This window comes from Tamandua tetradactyla, chromosome X, assembly GCF_023851605.1.
Source record: "Tamandua tetradactyla isolate mTamTet1 chromosome X, mTamTet1.pri, whole genome shotgun sequence".
NCBI lineage: Eukaryota > Metazoa > Chordata > Mammalia > Pilosa > Myrmecophagidae > Tamandua > Tamandua tetradactyla.
Window position 1 is genome coordinate 53,708,491 of NC_135353.1, and position 24,905 is coordinate 53,733,395.

General features: G+C 37.9%; 1 protein-coding gene across 2 annotated transcripts in view; it reads left to right on the forward strand.

Annotated features, from left to right (window-relative positions):
- The window catches only part of LRCH2 (leucine rich repeats and calponin homology domain containing 2), a 194,514-nt gene that overhangs the window by 73,946 nt on the left and 95,663 nt on the right, over positions 1 to 24,905 (forward strand). For both annotated transcript variants that reach the window (XM_077146764.1, XM_077146765.1), the window contains exons 2-3: positions 19,179 to 19,323; positions 24,737 to 24,863. In XM_077146764.1, the coding sequence (XP_077002879.1) occupies positions 19,179 to 19,323; positions 24,737 to 24,863 (272 nt within the window). The remainder of the gene's footprint in view (positions 1 to 19,178; positions 19,324 to 24,736; positions 24,864 to 24,905) is intronic.

Genomic DNA, 24,905 nt, shown 5'->3' on the forward strand with positions numbered 1-24,905 from the left:
ATGTGGCTCTATGTATCTCCAGGCTCTTTTTGCCCCCCTTTTTTTGTGGTCCAGCCTGTTTCCTGTATTTTGTTTTGTCCAACTCTAGAAGCCTCTTTTTTCTTTTTTTCATCAATCTTCCCTCTCTTTGCTGGGGCAAAACTCCTAGTTCCTTTGTTGTTTATTCTGGGTTTATCTCTGCTTGGGGCCTGTTTTCAGTAGTCAGAATTTGTTAATTAATTCTGCAATTGGAGCTTGGTTGAGCTAAGCCCTTGCTATTCATAACGTCTGTTTCCTTTCCCCCTGGGAACCAGCCTGCTGTGCCCATGGGGGAAGGACTCTGTCCTCCATGGCATGGGGGACTTATAGTTCTCTGTGGGATCTCAGCCTTTCCACCTGGTGCAGACTGGTGTACACTGTATGTCCAGTCACTGATGTTCCCCTAGCAGTTGTTCTGTACTATTCCTGGCTGTTTACTAGGTGTTCTGGAGGATGAACTCAATTCCATACCTTACTATGCTGCCAGTCTAATATTAGTGTAGCTGCCCCATGTCTTCTTTGATTATAATTTGTGTGGAATGTGTTTTTTCTAAACTTTTACTTTCAACCTATTTGTGTATTAAGGTCTAAGGTGAGGCTCTTGTAATCAACATATTGTTGGATCACACTTTTCTTTAATCTGTTCTTCTAACTTGCATCTTTTGATTGGGGAGTTTAATCCATTACCATTCAATGTTATTACTGTAATGGCAGTACTTACGTCAGCCATTTTGTCCCTTGGTTTTTATATGTAGATCTTTGTTTTGTCTCCATTTTTCTTTATTTCAACTTCCTTTTCTGTATAGTTAATCTTTTGTGGTGTATCTGACTGATCTCTTTCTCATTTCTGTTTCTGCATATTGTAATGCAATTTTATTGAGATTCATTCATACACCATATAATCCATTGAATGTATACAATCAGTGGCTCACAGTATCATCAAATAGCTGTATATTCATGATCACAATCAATTTTAGAGCATTTTCATTACTCAAAAAAAATTAAAATAAAAAAGAAAACCCAAAACATCTCATACCCTTTAACCTTCTCCATTATTATTATTTTTGTCTTTATTTTATTACCCTTCTAACTATGTTTTTGCATATTTTAAAAATACTTTATGTATGGTATCCCTGGGGGTTATATTGTACTGTTTACTAATTTGAAAATATTTCAGTCTAGCTTCAATAGCATATAAATTCTCTTCTCCAATATCCTTGTTTCCCCTCTTTATGTTGTTTTTGTACCACTTTATATTTTGCACTTCTGTTATTAGGAAATGCTGTTTACTTGTTCAGTTGCATTTTGATTTTTATGTGAATTAAATAGTAGGGCTGTATATTGTGGGTATTGTATTATTGGTTTTTACATTTACCCTTTTAGTTACCCTTACTGATACTCTTCATTTCTTTGCACTGCTCCAAGTAGTGTGGCTTTTCCTTTCCACCTGCAAAATTTCCTTTAATAATTCTTGTAGGGCCAGTCTTTTGTTGAGAATCTCACTCATTTTATGCTTACCTAGAATATTTTAAACTCTCTATCATTTTTGGAGGACAGTTTTTCCTGTTAAAGAATTCTTGGCTGGCAGTTTTTGTCTTTCATTACCTTAAATATATCATACAACTGCCTTCTCATCTCCATGGTTTCTGCAGGAAAATAGGTACTTAGACTTATTGAATGTTTCTTGTATTTTGGTTTGCTAAATGTTGCTGGAATGAAAGATACCAGAAATGAAATGACTTTTAAAAAGGGAATTTATTAAATTGCAAGTGCAGTTCTAAGGCCATCAAAATGTCCAAACTCAAGTATCTAGGGAAAGATACCATGACTCAAGAATGGCCAATGTCTGTCACATGAGAAGGTACATGGCTGGCATCTACTGTTTCTTGTGTGTGGTTCCATTGCTTCCAGCCTCTGATGTGAGTGGTTTTCTCTCTGTGCGTCTGTGGGCCTTCATTCAGCAACTCCAGGACACAACTCGGGGTTCTTGGTTGCTTGGCATCTCATGAGAAGGCATGTGGCAAAGTCTACTGGGTTCTACATCTCCAAACGTCTATATGTGGACATCTGTGCTCCCTGTTGACACTTCAAGCATTTTGAAATGTCTGCATCTGTGTCAGCTCTTAGTTTTCTCCAGAGTGTTCCCTCTTAAAGGACTCTAGTAAGCTAATCAAGACTCACCTTGAATGGGCAGAGTCACATCTCCACCTAATCTAATGCCACACCTACAATTAGGTGTGTCACATCTCCATAGAGACAATCCAGTCAAAGGTCATGCCCATAACTGTGTCTGTCCCATATCCATGGAAACAATCCAATCAAAGTTTCCAGCCTAAACAATAGGTCTGCCTACACAAGATTAGATTAGGAAAGAAAACATGTCTTTTCTGGGGTACATAACAATTTCAAATCAGCACATTCTACCCTCTGGACCCCAAAAAGACATGCTTTCCTTATACAAGATACATTCACTCCATCATGTTAAACCATTTCAGTAACAATGTAAATTCAGTACTAAGTCAAAAACAGTACAAAATCTCATCAAATCATGTAAAACATGCTCTCTCCTAAGGGAAAATTATCTTCTGACTGTGGTCCTGTGAAACTCAGACAAGTGATCTGCGTCCAACATACAGTGGAGAAACAGTCATAGGATACGTCTTTCAGTTACCATAGGGAAAAATTGAAAGGAAAACAGTTCTGGAAACCTGCTGAGCAAACTATCATATTTCAGAGTTGGAGAGTCATTTATCATTCCTTGGGTTTTAGAAAGCGGCATTCCCATCCTTTCCAAGGGCTACACAGCAGTCCTACTCTCTGCAAATGCTGGGTGAGGGTTGCAAAACTGGAGATTGTTGGGGGTCCACCTTTTTCTCGGCTCCACCCTCTCCAGGTATTGGGGTAGCACTAGGCTCTCTGTTATTTCCGGGGCAAGTGCTCAACTCCCTCAGGACAATGGGGCAATTGCCAGGCTTTCTCCAATCTCTAGGGAATTTGAGTCACCCTCCAAGACCTGGGGCAGCAGAACATTTCCTGAGCAATAAAGTGGAAGGCCTACCCTCTACCTTCTGGGCAAACTCGCCCTTTCTGTGGGGATGAGTGGGTCCACTCTCCTTTCTGCTCTCTTGACCTGAGACTTCTTGGCTTCAGATCTTAGCTTCCATGATTCTGACTTTGAAGTAATTTTTTCTTCAGTGTGTCCCTATTCTGTCTCTTTTAGTCACTTGCAGTGGTTCTGTCCATACAGAACACTTAAAAATTTGTTGGTTTTTCATGTAGCACACAGGGGATCCAAGTCACCAGACAAAAAGACTTTCCACAAATCCTTTCTGTATAACTCCATCTCTAACTCTGGCGTTTTTGAAATGGATGACTGGTTCTGTGCTCACTTAAATCCTCATGTGGGGCATTGTTTTCTGGGGTCTCACTTTCTGGAAGCCCAAAATTTCCAGGACCTCAATTTCTGCTTTCTTTATACCCAAGAGTTCAGTTCTCAACTTATCTCTTTCTTCTCTCATTTTACTATATGCTGCAAGGAGCACCCAGGCTGAATTTTCCACATTTAGTTTGGAAATTTCCTCAGATATGTATTCTGGCTTGTTGCCTTTTGTGGTAGTTAGATTCAGTTGTCAACTTGGCCAGGTGAAGGTACCTAGTTCTGTTGCTGTGGACATGAGCCAATGGTACGTGAACCTCATCTGTTGCTCATTACATCTGCAGTCAGCTAAGAGGTGTGCCTGCTGTAATGAATTACGTTTGATTTAATTGGCTGGTGCTTAAATGAGAGAGCTTAGTGTAGCACAGCCCAAGCAGCTCAGCATACCTCATCTCAGCACTTGCAGCTCAGCCCAGGCCTTGGAAGGTGCAGAAAGAAGTCACCCTGGGGCAAGTTGTTGGAACCCAGAGGCCTGGAGAGAAGGCCAGAAGAGATCACCCTGTGCCTTCCTGCGTAAGAAAGAATCTCAGTTGAAAGTTAGCTGCCTTTCCTCTGAAGAACTAATGAAATAAATCCCCTTTTATTAAAAGCCAATCCATCTCTGGTGTGCTGTATTCCAGCAGCTAGCACACTAGAACACCTTTAAATTCTAATCTCCACCCAATAGCAATACACAATTTTACCATATTATCTGCTACTTTAAAACAAGGGTCATCTTCCTTCCAGTTTGCACTGAAACATTCATCATTTCTGTCTAAAATCTTGTGGAAGATATCTTTAAATTCTACTTTTCAACCAACAGTTTCTTCAAAGAATTCCAGGTCTTCTCTATCAAGTTCCACACAGTTTTTTCAGAATCTTCCCCTTATCCATTTTTCTTTAGTCTCTTTGAATTAATTTAGAAGATTTGTTTGAACTTCTTTTATTAGTTCCAATTTCTGAGTCTCCTCTGAAGTTTTAATTTTTTCTTTTGAGCTATATCTTCCTGCTTCTTAGTACAGCTTGTAATTTCTTGCTGATGTCAGTGCTTCTGATTATATTTATAAGTTATCTTTGATTATCTGCTTCTCGCTCTTGTCTAGGGTTTTATTGTTGATTTTTGTGCTGGTTTGAAAGTGTTGAATACCCCGATAAAGCCATGTCCTTTAATCCTGATTCAATATTGTAGGGTAAAAGCCTTTCATTAGGTTGTTTCCATGGAGATTGGGGTGTGACCTTTTGATGACATTACTTCCATGGGAGATGTAACATGCACATTTGTGGATGTGGCATTTTGATTAGATGGAGACTTGACTCAGCCCATTCAAGTAGAGTACTTTAAAACATGATTAGTTTACCAGAGTCATTTGAAAGGGGAGACATTTTGGAGAAAACATAGTTTCTTCAGAGCCAACAGAGATGCAGACATTTGGAGATGCTTGGAGTACTGACAAAGAGAGCAAATACCCAGACATGAACGTTTGGAGATGCAGAGCCCAGCAGACATCGCCAGTTGCCTTCCTATGGGATACTAAGCAAGCCAGGACAGAGTTGTGTCCTAGAGGAACTAAGTAAAGGCCCACAGATGTTTAGAGAGGAAATCACTGGCATCAGAAGCTAGAAGCAACAGAACTTGGAAGAAATCCCAGCAGATGCCAGCCACATGCCTTCCCATGTGACAAACATCACCCTTTCTTGAGTCAAGGCATCTTTCTCTGGATGCCTTATTTTGGACATTTTTATGGTCCTAGAACTGTAAACTTGTAAGTTAAGTTAATAAGTACCCTTTTTAAAGGCCATTCCATTTCTTTTATATAGCATTCCAGCAGTCTTTAACAAACCAAAACAGATTTTGGTGTCATGAATGTGAGGTACTGCTGCAGTTTGCAAATACCAAACATATTGGAATGGCTTTTTAAATGGATAAGGGGAAGATTCTAAAAGAGTTGTGAGGATGTTGATAGACAAAGCCTAGAATGCTTTTAAGAGACTGTTGGTAGGAATGTGGACTCTAAAGATACCTGAGATGAGCCTTTAGACAGATATGATGTATGTTCTGTGACAGACTGGAAGGAAGGTGACCATTTTTTAAAGTGATAGAGAATTTGGGAAAATTGTGTACTGGTGTTGGATTGAAAGCAGAATTTAAAAGTGATGAGCCAGGGTATTTAACAGGAGAGATTTCCAACTAAATGTGGAAAATTCAGCCTGGTTTTTCCTTGCAGGTTATAATGAACTCCAACAGGAAAGGGATAAGCTGAGAACTGAACTCTTGGGTATAAAGAGACCAAAAATTGATAGACTAGAAAATTCTGGGCTTCCAGAAAGTGAGACCCCAGAGGATAGTGCCCTGCTAGAGGATTTAACCAAACATGGAGCCAATCAGCCATTTCAGAAAGTGTCAGGATTAGAAATGGTGTTATCTAGAAAGGATTTGTGGAGATACCTATTGTCTGATGGCTTTGATCCCTTTGTTCTACAAGGAAAATCAACAAAGTTTTTGTGAGATCTATATAAATGGAATCACTACCAGTCTAGACTAAAAGGGACAGAAAAGACACAGATGGAAGGAAAAATTACTTCAAAGGCAGAACTGTAGAAGCTGAAGTCTGGAGCTGGGAAACCTCAGGCCAGGAGAACAGACCCACCTATTCTCATGGAGAGAGTGTGTTTGTCCCAGAAGCAGAGGACAGACCTTCCACCCTGACATTCAGGAAGAGTTTTGGCACTCCAGTCCTCAGAGAGGTTGGGGTACATAAACTGGGGATTGGAAGGAGGCTGGTGTTTGCCCATTGTTCAGAGGGGGTTGATTGTTTGCCCTCGAGATTTCATAGAGCCCGGGTGCAGCCCCAATGCTTGGAGAGGATAGAGCCAAGAGAATGGTGGTCACCCTATTATGCCCCTGTGTTACAGTCCTCACCCAAGTGTTTGGAGAGAGCGGGGCTGCTGCATGGGCCCTTGGAAAGATGGGACTGCTGCTTTCTAAATCCCCCATGATAAATAACTCTCAGACTTTGAAATCCAATGATGATTGCCCTGAAGGTTTTCAGAACTGTTTCGATATGGTGATCCCTGTTTACCTTTCAGTCTCTCCCTATGTCAGTGGGAACATGTATCCTATGACTATTCCTTCTTTGTATTTTGGAAGTAGATAATATGTCCTGAGTTTCACAGGTCAACAGCCAGAGGAGAATTTTTGCCTCAGAACATCCAGCGCCTGTAACTGACTTTGATGAGATGTTGTACGCTTTTTGATGTTGTATTGTATTTGTATTGTCACTGGAATGGTTTAAAGCTTTGTGATATTGTAATGGAATAAATGTATTTTGTATATGGAAAGAACATGTCTTTTGGGGGTCTAGAGTGTGAAATGTGTTGGTTTGATAGTATTGTGTATCCTGGAAAAAGCAAGTCATTTAATCCTATTTCAATATCTTAGGGTGGAAACCTTTGATTAGATTGTTTTCATTGAGATTGACCCACTCAATTTTGGGTGTGTCCTTTTGATTAGATTACTTCTGTAGAGATGTGGCACACCTAATTTTGTGTGTGGCTTTTGAATGCATGGAGATGTAACTCTGTCCATTCAAGTGGGTCTTGATTACTTTATTATAGTCTTTTAAAAGGGGAGACATTTTGGAGAAACCACAGTTCATTCAGAGCCAACTAGATGTAGACTTTTGGAGAAGCTTAGAGTGCTGACAGAGAGAGCAGACACCTAGACACAGATGTTTGGAGATGCAAAGCCCATCAGATATTGTTACATACCTCCTCATGTGACAGACAATGGCCTTTCTTGAGTCAAAGAATCTTTCTCTTGATGCCTTAGTTTGAACATGTTTATGGTCTTAGAACTGCTTCCTCGTAACCTAATAAGTTCCCTTTTTAAAAGTCATTCCATTTCTGGTATATTGCATTGTGACAGCGTTTAACAAACCAAGACAATGGCTTTGTGTTAAAGCTCCTCCTTAATGCCCAGTCCAACCTATTCTAGACCTTTAGAATAAATAGTCTGTGTTCAATTGTTTAGATTCGTCACCTCTTTTTCATCTGATTCTTTCCCTGGATATGTGGTGGAATTTTCAAGATTGCCTTTTTTGTGCTATTGTTTCATGTCCTGAGAAAACTTCCTTTCCTCTGTTTCTTCCCCAGGAATCTTGGGTTTTTCTGTTAGTTTTTATGCAGACATTTCTTCCCTCCGTTGATTTGCTTAAATTCTATCCCTCATTCTGTGCTCCATTTTCCTTATACTTTTCAGTTCTGAGCCTATCCTATCTTACAGTTTAACTGCTTCTCATTTAAGTTTCTTTGTAAGTCATTTCTTCCCTTTTAGGGTATCCCCAGGGAGCTATATGGTGTCTGTATTTCAGTTCAGAAAGGTGGGTCACTTCAGAAATATCTGCTTCGTGATTAAGTATTTCAGCCCACTGAAACTGGATTGAGTGAGAGCACCACGATGCTTTCATGGTCTCTATTCCCTGTCTCCATCCCTGGGACTTTTCGTTTTTTTTTTTTTTTATTAATTAACGGAAAAAAAGAAATTAACCCAACATTTAGAAGTCATACCATTCTACATATGGAATCAGTAATTCTTAACATCATCACATAGATGCATGATCATCGTTTCTTAGTACATTTGCATCGGTTTAGAAGAACTAGCAACACAACCGAAAAAGATATAGAATGTTACTATAGAAAAAAAAAATAAAAGTAATAATAGTAAGAACAAAACAAAACAAAACAAAACAAAACGAAAACCCTGTAGCTCGGATGCAGCTTCATTCAGTGTTTTAACATGATTACTTTACAATTAGGTATTATTGTGCTGTCCATTTTTGAGTTTTTGTATCTAGTCCTGTTGCACAGTCTGTATCCCATCAGCTCCAATTACCCATTATCTTACCCTGTTTCTAACTCCTGCTGAACTCTGTTACCAATGACATATTCCAAGTTTATTCTCGAATGTCGATTCACATCATTGGGACCATACAGTATTTGTCTTTTAGTTTTTGGCTAGACTCACTCAGCATAATGTTCTCTAGGTCCATCCATATTATTACATGCTTCATAATTTTATCCTGTCTTAAAGCTGCATAATATTCCATCGTATGTATATACCACAGTTTGTTTAGCCACTCGTCTGTTGATGGACATGTTGACTGTTTCCATCTCTTTGCAATTGTAAATAACGCTGCTATAAACATTGGTGTGCAAATGTCCGTTTGAGTTTTTGCCCTTAATTCCTTTGAGTAGATTCCCAGCAATGGTATTGCTGGGTCGTATGGCAATTCTATACTCAGCTTTTTGAGGAACCGCCAAACTGCCTTCCACAGTGGTTGCACCATTTGACATTCCCACCAACAGTGGATAAGTGTGCCTCTTTCACCACATCCTCTCCAGCACTTGTCATTTTCTGTTTCGTTGATAATGGCCATTCTGGTGGGTGTGAGATGATATCTCATTGTGGTTTTGATTTGCATTTCTCTAATGGCCAGGGACATTGAGCATCTCTTCATGTGCCTTTGGCCATTTGTATTTCCTCCTCTGAGAGGTGTCTATTCAAGTCTTTTTCCCATTTTGTAATTGGGTTGGCTGTCTTTTTGTTGTTGAGTTGAACAATCTCTTTATAAATTCTGGATACTAGACCTTTATCTGATATGTCGTTTCCAAATATTGTTTCCCATTGTGTAGGCTGTCTTTCTACTTTCTTGATGAAGTTCTTTGATGTACAAAAGTGTTTAATTTTGAGGAGTTCCCATTTATTTATTTCCTTCTTCAGTGCTTTAGGTTTAAGGTCCATAAAACTGCCTCCAATTGTAAGATTCATAAGATATCTCCCTACATTTTCCTCTAACTGTTTTATGGTCTTAGACCTAATGTTTAGATCTTTGATCCATTTTGAGTTAACTTTTGTATAGGGTGTGAGATATGGGTCTTCTTTCATTCTTTTGCATATGGATATCCAGTTCTCTAGGCACCATTTATTGAAGAGACTGTTCTGTCCCAGGTGAGTTGGCTTGACTGCCTTATCAAAGACCAAATGTCCATAGATGAGAGGGTCTATATCTGAGCACTCTATTCGATTTCATTGGTCGATATATCTATCTTTATGCCAATACCATGCTGTTTCGACCACTGTGGCTTCATAATATGCCTTAAAGTCAGGCAGTGCAAGACCTCCAGCTTCGTTTTTTTCCCTCAAGATGTTTTTAGCAATTCGGGGCACTCTGCCCTTCCGGATAAATTTGCTTATTGGTTTTTCTATTTCTGAAAAATAAGTTGTTGGGATTTTGATTGGTATTGCATTGAATCTGTAAATCAATTTAGGTAGGATTGACATCTTAACTATATTTAGTCTTCCAATCCATGAACACGGTATGCCCTTCCATCTATTTATGTCTTCTGTGATTTCTTTTAGCAGTTTTTTGTCGTTTTCTTTATATAGTTTTTTTGTCTCTTTAGTTAAATTTATTCCTAGGTACTTTATTCTTTTAGTTGCAATTGTAAATGGGATTCGTTTCTTGATTTCCCCCTCCACTTGTTCATTGCTAGTGTATAGAAATGCTACAGATTTTTGAATGTTGGTCTTGTAACCTGCTACTTTGCTGTACTCATTTATTAGCTCTAGTAGTTTTGTTGTGGATTTTTCCGGGTTTTCGACGTATAGTATCATATCGTCTGCAAACAGTGATAGTTTTACTTCTTCCTTTCCAATTTTGATGCCTTGTATTTCTTTTTCTTGTCTAATTGCTCTGGCTAGAACCTCCAACACAATGTTGAATAATAGTGGTGATAGTGGACATCCTTGTCTTGTTCCTGATCTTAGGGGGAAAGTTTTCAATTTTTCCCCATTGAGGATGATATTAGCTGTGGGTTTTTCATATATTCCCACTATCGTTTTAAGGAAGTTCCCTTGTATTCCTATCCTTTGAAGTGTTTTCAACAGGAAAGGATGTTGAATCTTGTCAAATGCCTTCTCTGCATCAATTGAGATGATCATGTGATTTTTTCTGCTTTGATTTGTTGATATGGTGTATTACATTAATTGATTTTCTTATGTTGAACCATCCTTGCATACCTGGGATGAATCCTACTTGGTCATGATGTATAATTCTTTTAATGTGTTGTTGGATACGATTTGCTAGAATTTTATTGAGAATTTTTGCATCTGTATTCATTAGAGAGATTGGCCTGTAGTTTTCTTTTTTTGTAATATCTTTGCCTGGTTTTGGTATGAGGGTGATGTTGGCTTCATAGAATGAATTAGGTAGTTTTCCCTCCGCTTCGATTTTTTTGAAGAGTTTGAGGAGAGTTGGTACTAATTCTTTCAGGAATGTTTGATAGAATTCAGATGTGAAGCCGTCTGGTCCTGAACTTTTCTTTTTAGGAAGCTTTTGAATGACTGATTCAATTTCTTTACTTGTGATTGGTTTGTTGAGGTCATCTATGTCTTCTTGAGTCAAAGTTGGTTTTTCATGTCTTTCCAGGAACCCGTCCATTTCCTCTAAATTGTTGTATTTATTAGCGTAAAGTTGTTCATAGTATCCTGTTATTACCTGCTTTATTTCTGTGAGGTCAGTAGTTAAGTCTCCTCTTCCATTTCTGATCTTATTTATTTGCATCCTCTCTCTTCTTCTCTTTGTCAGTCTTGCTAAGGGCCCATCAATCTTATTGATTTTCTCATAGAACCAAGTTCTGGCCTTATTGATTTTCTCTATTGTTTTCATGTTTTCAATTTCATTTATTTCTGCTCTAATCTTTGTTATTTCTTTCCTTTTGCTTGCTTTGGGATTAGTTTGCTGTTCTTTCTCCAGTTCTTCCGAGTGGACAGTTAATTCCTGCATTTTTGCCTTTTCTTCTTTTCTGATATAGGCATTTAGGGCAATAAATTTCCCTCTTAGCACTGCCTTTGCTGCGTCCCGTAAATTTTGATATGTTGTGTTTTCATTTTCATTCGCCTCGAGGTATTTGCTAATTTCTCTAGCAATTTCTTCTTTGACCCACTCGTTGTTTAGGAGTGTGTTGTTGAGCCTCCACATATTTGTGAATTTTCTGGCACTCCGCCTATTATTGATTTCCAACTTCATTCCTTTATGATTCGAGAAAGTGTTGTGTATGATTTCAATGTTTTTAAATTTGTTAAGACTTGCTTTGTGACCCAGCATATGGTCTATGTTTGAGAATGTTCCATGAGCACTTGAGAAAAAGGTGTATCCTACTGTTGTGGGATGTAATGTCCTATAAATGTCTGTTAAGTCTAGCTCATTTATAGTAATATTCAGATTCTCTATTTCTTTATTTATCCTCTGTCTAGATGTTCTGTCCATTGATGAGAGTGGTGAATTGAAGTCTCCAGCTATTATGGTATATGAGTCTATTTCCCTTTTCAGTGTTTGCAGTGTATTCCTCACGTATTTTGGGGCATTCTGGTTCGGTGCGTAAATATTTATGATTGTTATGTCTTCTTGTTTAATTGTTCCTTTTATTAGTATATAGTGTCCTTCTTTGTCTCTTTTAACTATTTTACATTTGAAGTCTAATTTGTTGGATATTAGTATAGCCACTCCTGCTCTTTTCTGGTTGTTATTTGCATGAAATATGTTTTCCCAACCTTTTACTTTCAACCTATGTTTATCTTTGGGTCTAAGATGTGTTTCCTGTAGACAGCATATAGAAGGATCCTGTTTTTTAATCCATTCTGCCAATCTATGTCTTTTGATTGGGGAATTCAGTCCATTGACATTTAGTGTTATTACTGTTTGGATAATATTTTCCTCTAACATTTTGCCTTTTGTATTATATATATCATATCTGATTTTCCTTCTTTCTACACTCTTCTCCATACCTCTCTCTTCTGTCTTTTTGTATCTGACTCTAGTGCTCCCTTTAGTATTTCTTGCAGAGCTGGTCTCTTGGTCACAAATTCTCTCAGTGACTTTTTGTCTGAGAATGTTTTAATTTCTCCCTCATTTTTGAAGGATAATTTTGCTGGATATAGGAGTCTTGGTTGGCAGTTTTTCTCTTTTAGTAATTTAAATATATCATCCCACTGTCTTCTAGCTTCCATGGTTTCTGCTGAGAAATCTACACATAGTCTTATTGGGTTTCCCTTGTATGTGATGGATTGTTTTTCTCTTGCTGCTTTCAAGATCCTCTCTTTCTCTTTGACCTCTGACATTCTAACTAGTAAGTGTCTTGGAGAATGCCTATTTGGGTCTAATCTCTTTGGGGTGCGCTGCACTTCTTGGATCTGTAATTTTAGGTCTTTCATAAGAGTTGGGAAATTTTCAGTGATAATTCCTTCCATTAGTTTTTCTCCTCCTTTTCCCTTCTCTTCTCCTTGTGGGACACCGACAACACGTATATTTGTGCGGTTCATATTGTCCTTGAGTTCCCTGATACCCTGTTCAAATTTTTCCATTCTTTTCCCGATAGTTTCTGTTTCTTTTTGGAATTCAGATGTTCCATCCTCCAAATCACTAATTCTATCTTCTGTCTCTTTAAATCTATCATTGTAGGTATCCATTGTTTTTTCCATCTTTTCTACTTTATCCTTCACTTCCATAAGTTCTGTGATTTGTTTTTTCAGTTTTTCTATTTCTTCTTTATGTTCAGCCCATGTCTTCTTCATGTCCTCCCTCAATTTATCGATTTCATTTTTGAAGAGGTTTTCCATTTCTGTTCGTATATTCAGCATTAGTTGTCTCAGCTCTTGTATCTCATTTGAACTATTGGTTTGTTCCTTTGACTGGGCCATATTCTCAATCTTCTGAGCGTGGACCTTTATCTTCTGCTGCTGGCGTCTGGGCATTTAGTCAGATTTCCCTGGGTGTAGGACCCAACAAGATTGAAAGATTTTTCTGTGAAATCTCTGGGTTCTGTTTTTCTTATCCTGCCCAGTAGGTGGTGCTCGTGGCACACGTTTGTCTCACGTGTTTGGAAGGGATCCCCCCGGTCACTGATCTCCGCGGCCTGGGGATTTCCGATCCAATTTTCTCCGTTGGTTCGGGGGGCCGCGCGTGGTGGGGGCGTCAGCCACCGCGTCTTGAGGGGACCCTGTGGCTGGTCCCCGGCCGCAGCGGGCCCGGGGAATTCGCCACCGGACCAGGAAGTCGCCCGCGGGGGAGGGGCATCAGTCACCGGCCACCGCGGCCTGTGGAATTCCCCACCGGACCAGGAAGCCGCCCACGGGGGAGGGTCACCGCGGCTTTGGTAGCCCTCTGATCCGAGACTTGTAACCGGACCAGGAAGCCGCCCGCAAAAGAGGGGCACCAGCCGCCTCGGCTTGGGAAACTTGTTTCTCCAAGACTCTCAGCCAGCCCGGGAAGGAGGGAGGGAGGAGCTCCGGCTGCCACAGCTGTCGCTGCTGGGGAAATCGCCCGCCGCTCAGGGATCTCACCGCAGCTGAGTCTTGCAGTCAGACTAGCCAGTCCAGACTGGGGTACGCTGTGTGTCCATTCCCTGTTGTGGCCCCGGGAGCTGTTCTGCACTGTTTCTCTGTTAAGGTTTTAATATCCAGAATATTTGAAGAACACCTTTGCTGTTCTGCTGGATCACAGGGTTCACATGCAATTCAACACTGCCGAATCTTTACAACACTTTGAAGTAGATATCCCCTTTTACATCAGGGCAACCTAGCTGAGGCTCTCTCGGGACTTTTCTTTTTGAAGCACTCCTTAGTATCCTGTGTTCTGCCCTGGGTCTCTGTGGACTTAGGACCCTATGTCTGGATATGCCCAGAGTTCTATGCCTGGATATGTGTGGAGTTCTAAGTTGCTGCTTTGAGTCTTTCTGTAGTCTCTGTCTAAGGCGGGAGTGCCCAGGGCTATTCTTCCTCTGTATGACTCCCACACTGCATGGGACTGAGTGAGGGTGAGGGGGATGGGAACCCATTGGCAGTCTGGAATGGAATTTTTCCACTTGATGTTTTTCTTATTCTTTGCTTGAACACTTTTGGAGTCCTTCTCCAGTCTCTTCCATTCTCCAGGGTTCTAAGCAAGTGGGATTTTGAACTTCTTTCTTAATTCAGTACTCTGCTCTAGGTGATCTCTTCTACTTTTTAAATTGTATAATACTGACTATATTCCTATTTCCAACATTATATATCCATCCTAGACTTCACTTCTGAGATCCCGAATCATCTGTCTTAGCACCCATTTAGCAATCCCCATTAAGTCTCTTATAGATGTTTCATTTTATATAAATATAAAACTGAGCCTTCATCCTAACGTCTGCTTCATAAAACAAGGCAATAACCTCATCAATTAAAAAAATTCTGTTCTACCCCCAGATCTTTCATTAAATAAAATTATTTTGATATCTACACCAGAATCCTGGGTGCTGTCCTTGATTCCTACCTCTTATTTATCTCACATAGCCATACCTTTCCCAACCCTGCCAGGACTAATTTTTAAATATATTTCAAATTCCATACGCTTTCTCCTATCCTTATTCTCACATATTTCAATTCTTAATTCAAAGTACCATCATCTATATCTGGGACCACTGTATTATTTCTAGGTACATAATTGTAGTCATTGTACAAAATAACAATTGGGCATAATTTTGTTTTAGGATTTCCAGTTAATTGTAAGCAGTAATTTTCAACTCTCAGGAGTCTGAAATTACAACAAAAAGATGTAAAACCCTAAATATGAAAGAAACATATCCTGAAATAAAAACAGTGGCTTCATTTTGTTCCTTAAATAGGACTGCATAATGCTTGGGTGTGTAGAGGAGGTGAGTCCCAATGTTGAGAAACCTCTGTTCCAAGTTCAGATTTTGGATTCAAGTATTCTATCTATCCTTTTATTTAAGTCACTCAGAATCCTATTACAGGAGAAAAAACAATCCAAATTAATTTTCATATTATGTAATCATAGGTAATGTTTTCTTTTGCCAATTATAATATTTTACATTACGTGAGAATATGTATATGTACACATATACATATGCACACATATTTCATATCCGAATAGGAAATATATCATATTGGTCAAAGCAAAGGCCATGTCCCTCAGTGTGGGGAAGCTGCATATTGGTAGGAGACTGTTCTTTTTTTTACATGGGCAGGCACTGGGAATCAAACCCGGGTCCTCTGGCATGGCAGGCAAGTATTTTTGCCTGCTGAGCCACTGTGACCCGCCCAGGAGACTGTTCTTATAATGGAAGACAAGATCCTAAATGAGATCCAGTGAACTAAAGCTAGACCATAGATATTTTCACTGACAGAGGTAAATAACATTCTTATGATTTTAACCAAATAAATATAATGAACTAATGTAAAAATGCATATTTTTATGTTAGAGTAATTAATCTGATAATTGTACTGGATAGTGGTTCTCAACAGGGAGAAACGTAAAAAAGAGGGAAACTGAGTTTATAGAGTTTGCTCTGCTCAGCGGTTATTGACTGTTGGAAGACTTTGGTGCTGAATCATTAAAATATGCACTCCAGTTGAGAGGACTGGCTGTCTGTCCAGAGGGAGACAGACTTTGATAAAATTGTTTATGTCCCAGGAAACGCCTCCTGGTTCCCAGCCAGTTCCGACAGGACCACCTGGGCCCAGTCACACAAACTAATTGGAATCTGGCCACTATTATGTAAAAACACTATATAGCATATAGGTGATAAGACTTTGGAATCTGATCCGAAAGGAGGATGCTCCAGTCAGGATTTTCCCAGTCTGATCCCAAATATGTTGTCTCTGGGATTCCCCAGCCTTCTTCTTCGGGTGTTGGTGAATTCCCACCTGGTGTTGTAATTACTTTATTTTTCTTTCTTTCTTCTGTTAATCAATAAATAACTGTTTGCTTAAATTCGAGAGAGGTATGTTACTCACGAATCCAACCCTGTTCAAATTGAGGCCTCACCTACGTTTCCTAATGAAACACAGGAGTGAGGGGAATTTGCAATACAGGATGCTTTTGGTTGTCATAACTAGGGGTTGTTAGTAGCTTCTAATGGGTATAGGTTAGGAAGGCTGCTAAACTTAATCTTACAATGTCCAGGACAGCCTTACAGAATAAATAATTGTCCAGCCCAAAAGGTCAGTATTGCTGAGGTTGAAACACTTTTAGGGTATGTATTTTTTTCAACCTACCACATGATGCCTAAATAGTTTTCAAAATTTCATTTAACAAATAAAAAGACTTTTACAGGAGAGTAAGGTTATAATAACTCAATGATTTTATTTTTGTAAAAGCTTAAATGTATGAAGTATATGTGTGTACTCAGAATAATTTAGGAGGGTAAGGAGCAAGGATAAATGCCAGATGTCTGGTTTGAGCAGTTCAGTAGGAGGATGTAGGTAGCATTACCTGAGATGAGAGAAACAGGTATGTGGAAGACCTTCAATTCAAATTTTACGCATGTAGAAGTTGAGTTGTCTGAGAGGTATTAATAAAGTCCTGAGACTAGAACGTAGGTATTTAGACAGATCCTGTATTTGAGATTTGTCATTTTATATAAATATAATTTAGGCCTGGGATTGGATGAAATTATACAGTAGATTGTATATCTTGAGAAGAAAAGGGTACCTTATATCCCAGTCCATAGGATTACAGGTAGATGAGAATCTCACAAAGGTGATTATGAATTGGCCAGAGACGTAATGGGAAGAAATCCAGAAGGGTGGTCTTCCAGGCGAAGGGAAGAGAGTGTTTCCAGGTGGATGCAGTGGTTATCGTAATTTCTTCCTTGACCCACTGGTTGTTTAAGAGTGTGTTGTTGAGCCTCCACATATTTGTATATTTTCTGGCACTCTGCCTATTATTGATTTCCAACTTCATTCCTTTATGATCTGAGAAAGTGTTTTGTATGATTCCAATCTTTTTAAATTTGTTGAGACTTGCTTTGTTACCCAGCAAATGGTCTATCCTTGAGAATGATCCTTGAGTCCTTGAGAAAAAGGTGTATCCTGCTGTTGTGGGATGTAATGTTCTATAAATGTCTGTTAAGTCTAGCTCATTTATTGTATTATTCAAATTTTCTGTTTCTTTGTTGATCCTCCGTCTAGATGTTCTGTCCGTTAATGAGAGTGGGGAATTGAAGTTTCCAACTATTATGGTAGATGTGTCTATTTCTCTTTTCATTGTTTTCAGTGTTTGCCTCATGTATTTTGGAGAATTCTGGCTTGGTGCATAAATATTTATGATTGTTATGTCTTCTTGTTGAATTGTTCCTTTTATTAGTACATAATTGTCCTTCTTTGTCTCTTTTAACTGTTTTCCATTTGAAGTCTAATTTATTGGATATTAGTATAGCTACTCCTGCTCTTTTCTGATTGCATGAAATATCTTTTCCCAACCTTTCACTTTCAACCTATGTTTATCCTTGGGTCTAAGATGGGTTTCCTGTAGACAACATATCGATGGGTCCTGTTTTTTCATACATTCTGCCAGTCTGTGTCTTTTGATTGAGGAGTTTAATCCATTAACATTTAGTGTTATCACTGTATGTGTTGTACTGTCTTTTACCATGTTGCCTTTTGGATTTTATATGTCATATCTAATTTTCCTTCTTTTATCTTTACTGATAGTCTTCATTTCTACACTCTTCTCTACACCTCTCTCTTCTGTCTTTTCATATCTGCCTCTAATGCTTCCTTTAGTCTTTCTTGCAGAGCCAGTCTCTTGGTCACAAATTCTCTCAGTGATTTTTTTGTCTGCAAGTGTTTTAATTTCTCCCGCATTTTTGAAGGATAATTTTGCTGGATATAGAATTCTTGGTTGGCAGTTTTTCTCTTTTAGTAATTTAAATATATCATCCCACTGTTTTCTCACCTCCATGGTTTCTGCTGAGAAATCTACACACAGTCTTATTGGGCTTCCCTTGTATGTGATGGGTTGCTTTTTTCTTGCTGCTTTCAAAATTCTCTCTTTCTCTTTGACATCTGACATTCTGATTAATAAGTGTCTTAGAGTATGTCTGTTTTGATCTATTCTGTTTTGAGTACGCTGCACTTCTTGGATATGTAATTTTAAGTCTTTCATAAGAGTTGGGAAATTTTCAGTGATAATTTCCTCCATTAGTTTTTCTCCTCCTTTTCCTTCTCTTCTCCTCCTGGGCCCCCACAACACATATATTCACGTGCTTTGTGTTGACATTCAATTCCCTGAGTCCCTGCTCATATTTTTCCATTCTTTTCTCTATATTTTCTTTTGCTTGTTAGATTTCAGATGTTTGATCTTCCAGTGCACTAATTCTGTTTTTTGCCTCTTGAAATCTGACATTGTTAAGTTTCCATTGTTTTTTTCATCTCTTCTACTGTATGCAGTGGTTAATGATATGGAGGCTATTGATGAACCTTGGTGGACATGGGAGTGAATAGAAACCACATTTCAGTGGGTTGAGCAATCCATGGTGATTAAGAATTTGATGTGTTTGTGGATTATTCTTTATGTAAGTTTAGCTGTGAGGAAGGAAGAGGTAGATGGAAAGGAATGTGGGATTAGGGGAGGTTTCTTTGTGTTTGTTTTAAATGATCAGAGAGCATTCCTTATTGGCATTTTAAAGGATAATATAGTGTATTTGGATGTTACAGATATTGAAGTGTATCAAGTACAAATTGTTAATAAACATGCTTTCCATGAGTGTATTTCTAAAGGACAATTTTTTTGCCTTCAAGGTCATGGTGGATAATATTTTGTAATATTTCACTTAGTTGCATACAGCAAGTAAGGAAATAATTCCGTTAATTACCATTGTGTATGTTTGACTTTCAGACACTACTTTTGTTTTTCAGATCTTTCAAGGAATCGTTTTACAGAAATTCCTTCTGATGTCTGGCTATTTGCACCACTTGAAACATTAAATTTGTATCATAATTGCATCAAAACTATTCCTGAAGCCATTAAGAACCTACAGATGTTAACATACCTTAATATTAGGTAAGGAAACAATTTTCTTTGATAATTTTTTTTAAAGTTCTAGTAATGTTTACTAGCTAAGGAATGAGTTTGGTTTGGCTATGTAGCCTGTATTTATTTCAACAGTATCTTATGTGTATTTTTTACATGTGTACATTACTTTCCGGGCTTTGTGGTCTTGTCGTTGAGTGCAGTGCTTCTCAGACTTTAATGTACATATTAATTACCAAGGGGTCTTGTTAAAATGCAGATTCTGATTCAGATGTCTGATGTGGTGCTTGCATTTCTAACAGGTCCAACAGTGATGCATGTGCCCACTGGTCCTTAGACCTCACTTTGAGTAGTAAGGCTTTAAACTGTAAATATTTTCCTGAAATTATAATACCTCAATACAGATTTATTTATATGCATCCTCAGTTAAAGTGAGACATTATAAATAAACAGTTGTTGAGTTATATTTTTATATTCCTGTGACTTCTTGTTTCTACTTCCAGGATTGCTAGATTAAGAAAGGAATGTTGGAAAGATTGAAAATGGATGACAGTGCTTAGCATGTGCCAGGCAGTATTCCAAAGGCTTTACCCATATTACTCTATTTAAAGTTCACAACATTTTTACACAGGTATTATCCCTTCATTGTGGAGAAGGAAAGTGAAGTACAGAATGGTTAAGCAATTTGCTTAAAGTCATATGTATATTCACATACATGTAAATATATACATACATATACACACATATATATATATATACATATATATATATATATATATATATATATATATATATGCTACATGCATACATATTGCATATATGGCAAGTGGTAGAGCCAAGATTCAAATCCAGTCAGTCTGGCTCTAGAGCCCTGTTTTAGTTTGTTAAAGCTGCCATAATCAATATACTAGAAACGGAATAGCTTTTAAAAAGGGTATATATTAAGTTGTAAGTTTACAGTTCTAAGGCCATGAAATGTCCGAATTAAGGTACCAACAAGAGGTTATCTTCCCTCAAGAAAAGCTGATGCCATCTACACCTCTTTCAGCTGGAAAGGAATGTGGCTGGTGTCTGCTGGAGTCTTTGGTTTCTGGATACCTCTTTCACCTGGGAAGGCACATGGCAACATCTGCTAGCTTTCTCTCCTGGCTTTTAATTTCATAAGGATATTGCGAGGGTGTTTCCCTTCTGCATCTCCAAAGGCCTCTGGTTGTGTGGGCTCGAAAGCTTTTTCCAAAATGGTTCCCTCTTAAAGGACTCCAGTAAGTAACCCTACCTTGGATGGATGGAGATACATCTCCATGGAAACCACCTAATCAAAAAGATCCAACCAACAATATTGAACGAGGATCTAAGAACATGGCTTTTCTGGATGACATGACAGGTTCAAACCAGCACACCTCTATTCTTAACTTTTAGCCTACTTTTATACAGAATGAGCACTCAATATGTTTAAGAAAAAAAATGCTCTCCAGATCAGTGACATTGAATGGAAACTGGTATATTGTTACTTAATTTTAGAAACATTTTTTTTTAGTTGAAAGGCAATTATTCAATTATTTACCTTTACAAAGACACACTTCCGCCACCCTCTGTAACTTCTAATCTAGTTTTTATCTCTCTGAATTTGCTATTTCTAGTCATCCATTGTAAGTGATATAATTTTTGTTCTTATGTGACTTGCTTATTTTACTGAACTTGTTTTCAAGTTTCTTCCATTTCCCATTATGTTCCAGAACTTTATTCTTTCTTATGGTCGAATAATATTCCAATTTGTGTATGTACCATATCTTTATGTTTATCTGTTCACTTGTTGATGGACTCTTGGGTTGTTTCCAGCTTTTGGCTATTGTGAATAATGCTGCTATAAACATTGTTATATGAGTGATTTGGATTGACCTCAGTTTGGACATGTTTTCAGTCTTAGTTCACATTCTCCTGGGTGTGGACCCATTGTAAATAAGATCTGTTGAAGATGTTACTTGAATTGCAGTGTGACCCAGTTAAATTAGGATGGGCTTTAATCTGCATTCCTGGAACCCTTTATAAGCAGAGTGAAAATCAGAGAGAGAAGCCATGGGGAGCAGTCAGAGCTGGAAGCAGAAATCAAGGGAACCTGGAGAACAAGGGAGAAGACATGCCTATGTGCATGGCCATGTGACTGAAAAGTCAAGGACCAAGGATTGCCAGCAGCTAGCCCCAGAATTTCTGGTAGAAAACATTGCCTTGCTGATGCCTTTATTTTGAACTTCCCCTATTGTCAAACTGTGAGCCAATTAATTCCCGTTTAAACCAACCCATTGTAAGGTTTTTGTCTTAGCAGACAGAAAATAAAACAATATCTGTTTGTGACCCTGTTCTCACTCTCTTTCTGTATATATCTATAAGAGAGATTTCTTAGTTATAAGTTAATTCTATATTTACCTTTTTGAGGAACTGTGCTATTGATTTCCATGGGAGCTACATCATTTTACATTCCTACCCACTGTGAACTAGTATTCCAATTTTGCTGCATCCTCTCCAACACTATTTTCGTTCTTGTGGGTATGAAGTGGTGTATCATTGTGGCTTTGATTTACATTTCCCTAATGACTAATGATGTTGAGCATCTTTTCATGTGTGTATTGGTCATTTATTTATCTTCTTTGAGGAATGTCTCTTAAAGTCCTTTAAAAGAGGCAGTTTCATCATCATCATTAAGAAACTTGTCTGAATTCCCATAGAAGGCATTAGTAAATAAAACTAACATACGTTAATAACTATTTTGCCCCCTTTCCATTAATATATTGCAAATGTTAATTATTATATGTTTCCTCCTTGGTGTCACCTGGCAGCCTATATTATTTTAACTGAAACCACCTTACACCATGACATATGTGAGAGAAATTTCCTTCTGTGGAACTCAGTTCTTTGGAGTTCTCCTTTTTATAACTGGGTATATATCTCCTTGGTGTGTGGCTTGGTAGAGGTGTGAGGAAAATATTTTTAAGTTTTGTCCTTGTTTTTGTTTCATTTTGTTTTTTTACAGAAAAAAAACTAGTTTGAAAACAGTGATTTGTCACAACTTCAATTACATTTCTCTATTAACTTATATAGAATATCTTAGAGTAGTTTTACTAACGTTTTCTCTAATTCTTTCCTGTTTTGATTGCTATTTGTGGAGTCCTGATTTTTGTTTATAGTCATAAATATTTCTGACCTAAATTTATTGAAATAACATTTATTTTAGTGACTGACTTCCTTTTATTATCTCAAAAGTATATAGTAAAATAGTGCAGATTAATAATTAATTATCTGTTGTTTTCGTTTGCTGGCTGCTGGAATGCAATGTACCAAAAATGGAATGGCTTTTTAAAAAGGGAATTTAATAAGTTGCTAGTTTATAGTTCTAAGCCCACGAAAATGTCCCAATTAAAGCAAGTCTATAAAAATGTCCAAATTAAGGCACCAACAAGAGGTTGCCACTCAAGAAAGACGAATGAAGTTCAGGTTCTCTTTCTCAACTGGAAAGGCACATGGTAAACATGATGAGGTCTGCTAGCTTTCTCTCCAGGCTTGTTTCATGAAGTTTCCCCAGGGGTGTTTTCCTTTTTCACCTCCAAAGATCTCTGGCTGCTTGGGACCCGTGGCTGTCATGGCCTCATGGATCTCGTCATTCTGAAGCTTTCTCCAAAATACTTAACTCTTTTAAAGGATTCCAGTAAACCAATCAGGACCCACCTGGAATGGGTGGAGTCACATTATCCTCTAATTAATACCCACAGTTTGGTGAGTCATATCTCCATGGAGATAATCTAATCAAGCTGCTAACATATAGTGCAAAATACAGCTTTAAAGAAATGTCTGTTTCCACAAGATTGAATTAGGATTAAGGCATGGCTTTTCTGGGGTGCATAAATCCTTTCAAACCAGCACAGCTGAATACTAAGAAACCAGATTTTGGAGAAAGCTGATCATCCTAATTCAATGAACCTGCATACAAAGGGAAGTAGATAAGACATTTTTTAACTCCCTTTTGGTCTGTGAGAAGATTAGAATGAGTTTGTGTACACCGTTATTTTTCCCATTTATTTATTTTTGTTTTGATAAAAATATCTTGATAAAGTTTTATTATACTATTTCAGCTGTTTCTTTGTGTTCTGCAGTTTTTTGGGAGTATCCTTCAAGAAGATCCATGTGTCTCAAGTGACCCAGGCAGGACACTTTCACAAGGAAACCACTTCAACCTGAATATATCAAGGGGTTATTCCAGTTCCTAGCATATTTGACACACCAGCAGCCTGACCAGCCTGCTAGTCTAGAGGCATTGCCTTTTATTAAAAATTAGTTTGTGCCATATGATTAAAGCCATTCTAGTGTTTTTGCAGGGATAGAATGGAGTGAAGGGTCTTGAAATCCCTTTTGAAAAACACTTGGCTTGTGATGGTATGCAGTTAACATAACATGCTAGTCACACCTCTGCAAGCGTTACTTTGAAAAGCAGGAAAAATAATAGCATATTGCTTGTCAGTGCTTGGTAATATGAAAGCATAATGGTACATTCTCTTTATGTGGTCATGGGATCCTTTGGGTTGTGTCTGTGAATAGACATATAAATTTAAACATAGTTAATTGAGGGCAAGGTCCTTGAAGCCAGATGGCCTAAGTTTGAATCCTGGCTCTACCACTTACCAGCTATATGACTTTGAGCAGTTTACTTAATTCTTTGTGACTCTTTCTTCATATATAAAATAGGAATCTGGTCATATCTGTCTTCATAAAGTAGGTTGTTCTGTGGGTTAATCAAGTTAATTCATGTGAAGTTTTCTGAACATGGCCTGGCACTTGGTAAGCACTCAATAAATATCGCTATATCTTGAAATGTGTCCATGGATATAGGAATGTTTTTCCAATTTTGAGTTGAACTAAAGGTACTATTAGGCTATTCTTCCATAAATAGTAACTAAAACGAATGGGTTATAGCCACTACATGTTTTGGAAAATATAATTATATTATTTCTTGTACATTTGAACATGGAAGTATTGAATATAGTGGAATTAAAGTATAGAGGAAGAGACCGATATTCTCCAGTTCAGAAGAATCATCCTGGCTATTTGAAAAGTGGTTATCTGTATGTCAGTCATAAGTAACAGCATAAACTTTGCAATCAGACTTGTGTTTGAATCTCTGCTATGCCTGGGGAAGTCACCTAACCAGTTTTAACCTTTGTTTTTTATTTTTATGATGGAGATAATAATGTTCCCTACCTTGTGGGGTTAATTTGAGGATTTAATGAGATAGTTCATGTAAGGAATTTAGCATCATGCCTGATACAAAGTAAGCACCTATTAAATGATATTATTCAATGAAAAATATTTATTTTTGAGGTGATTTTTTTTCAATATGATATGTCAGGATTCAGACATATTTCTCATAATAATATTAAGTTTTTATTCTTTTCAGTCGAAATCTTTTATCAACATTACCGAAATACTTATTTGATCTCCCGCTTAAAGTTTTGGTTGTCAGTAATAATAAACTGGCATCCATTCCAGAAGAAATTGGAAAGTTAAAAGATTTAATGGAATTGGTGAGTAAAGTAGTTGTATTAATTGTATATAATATGCAATAT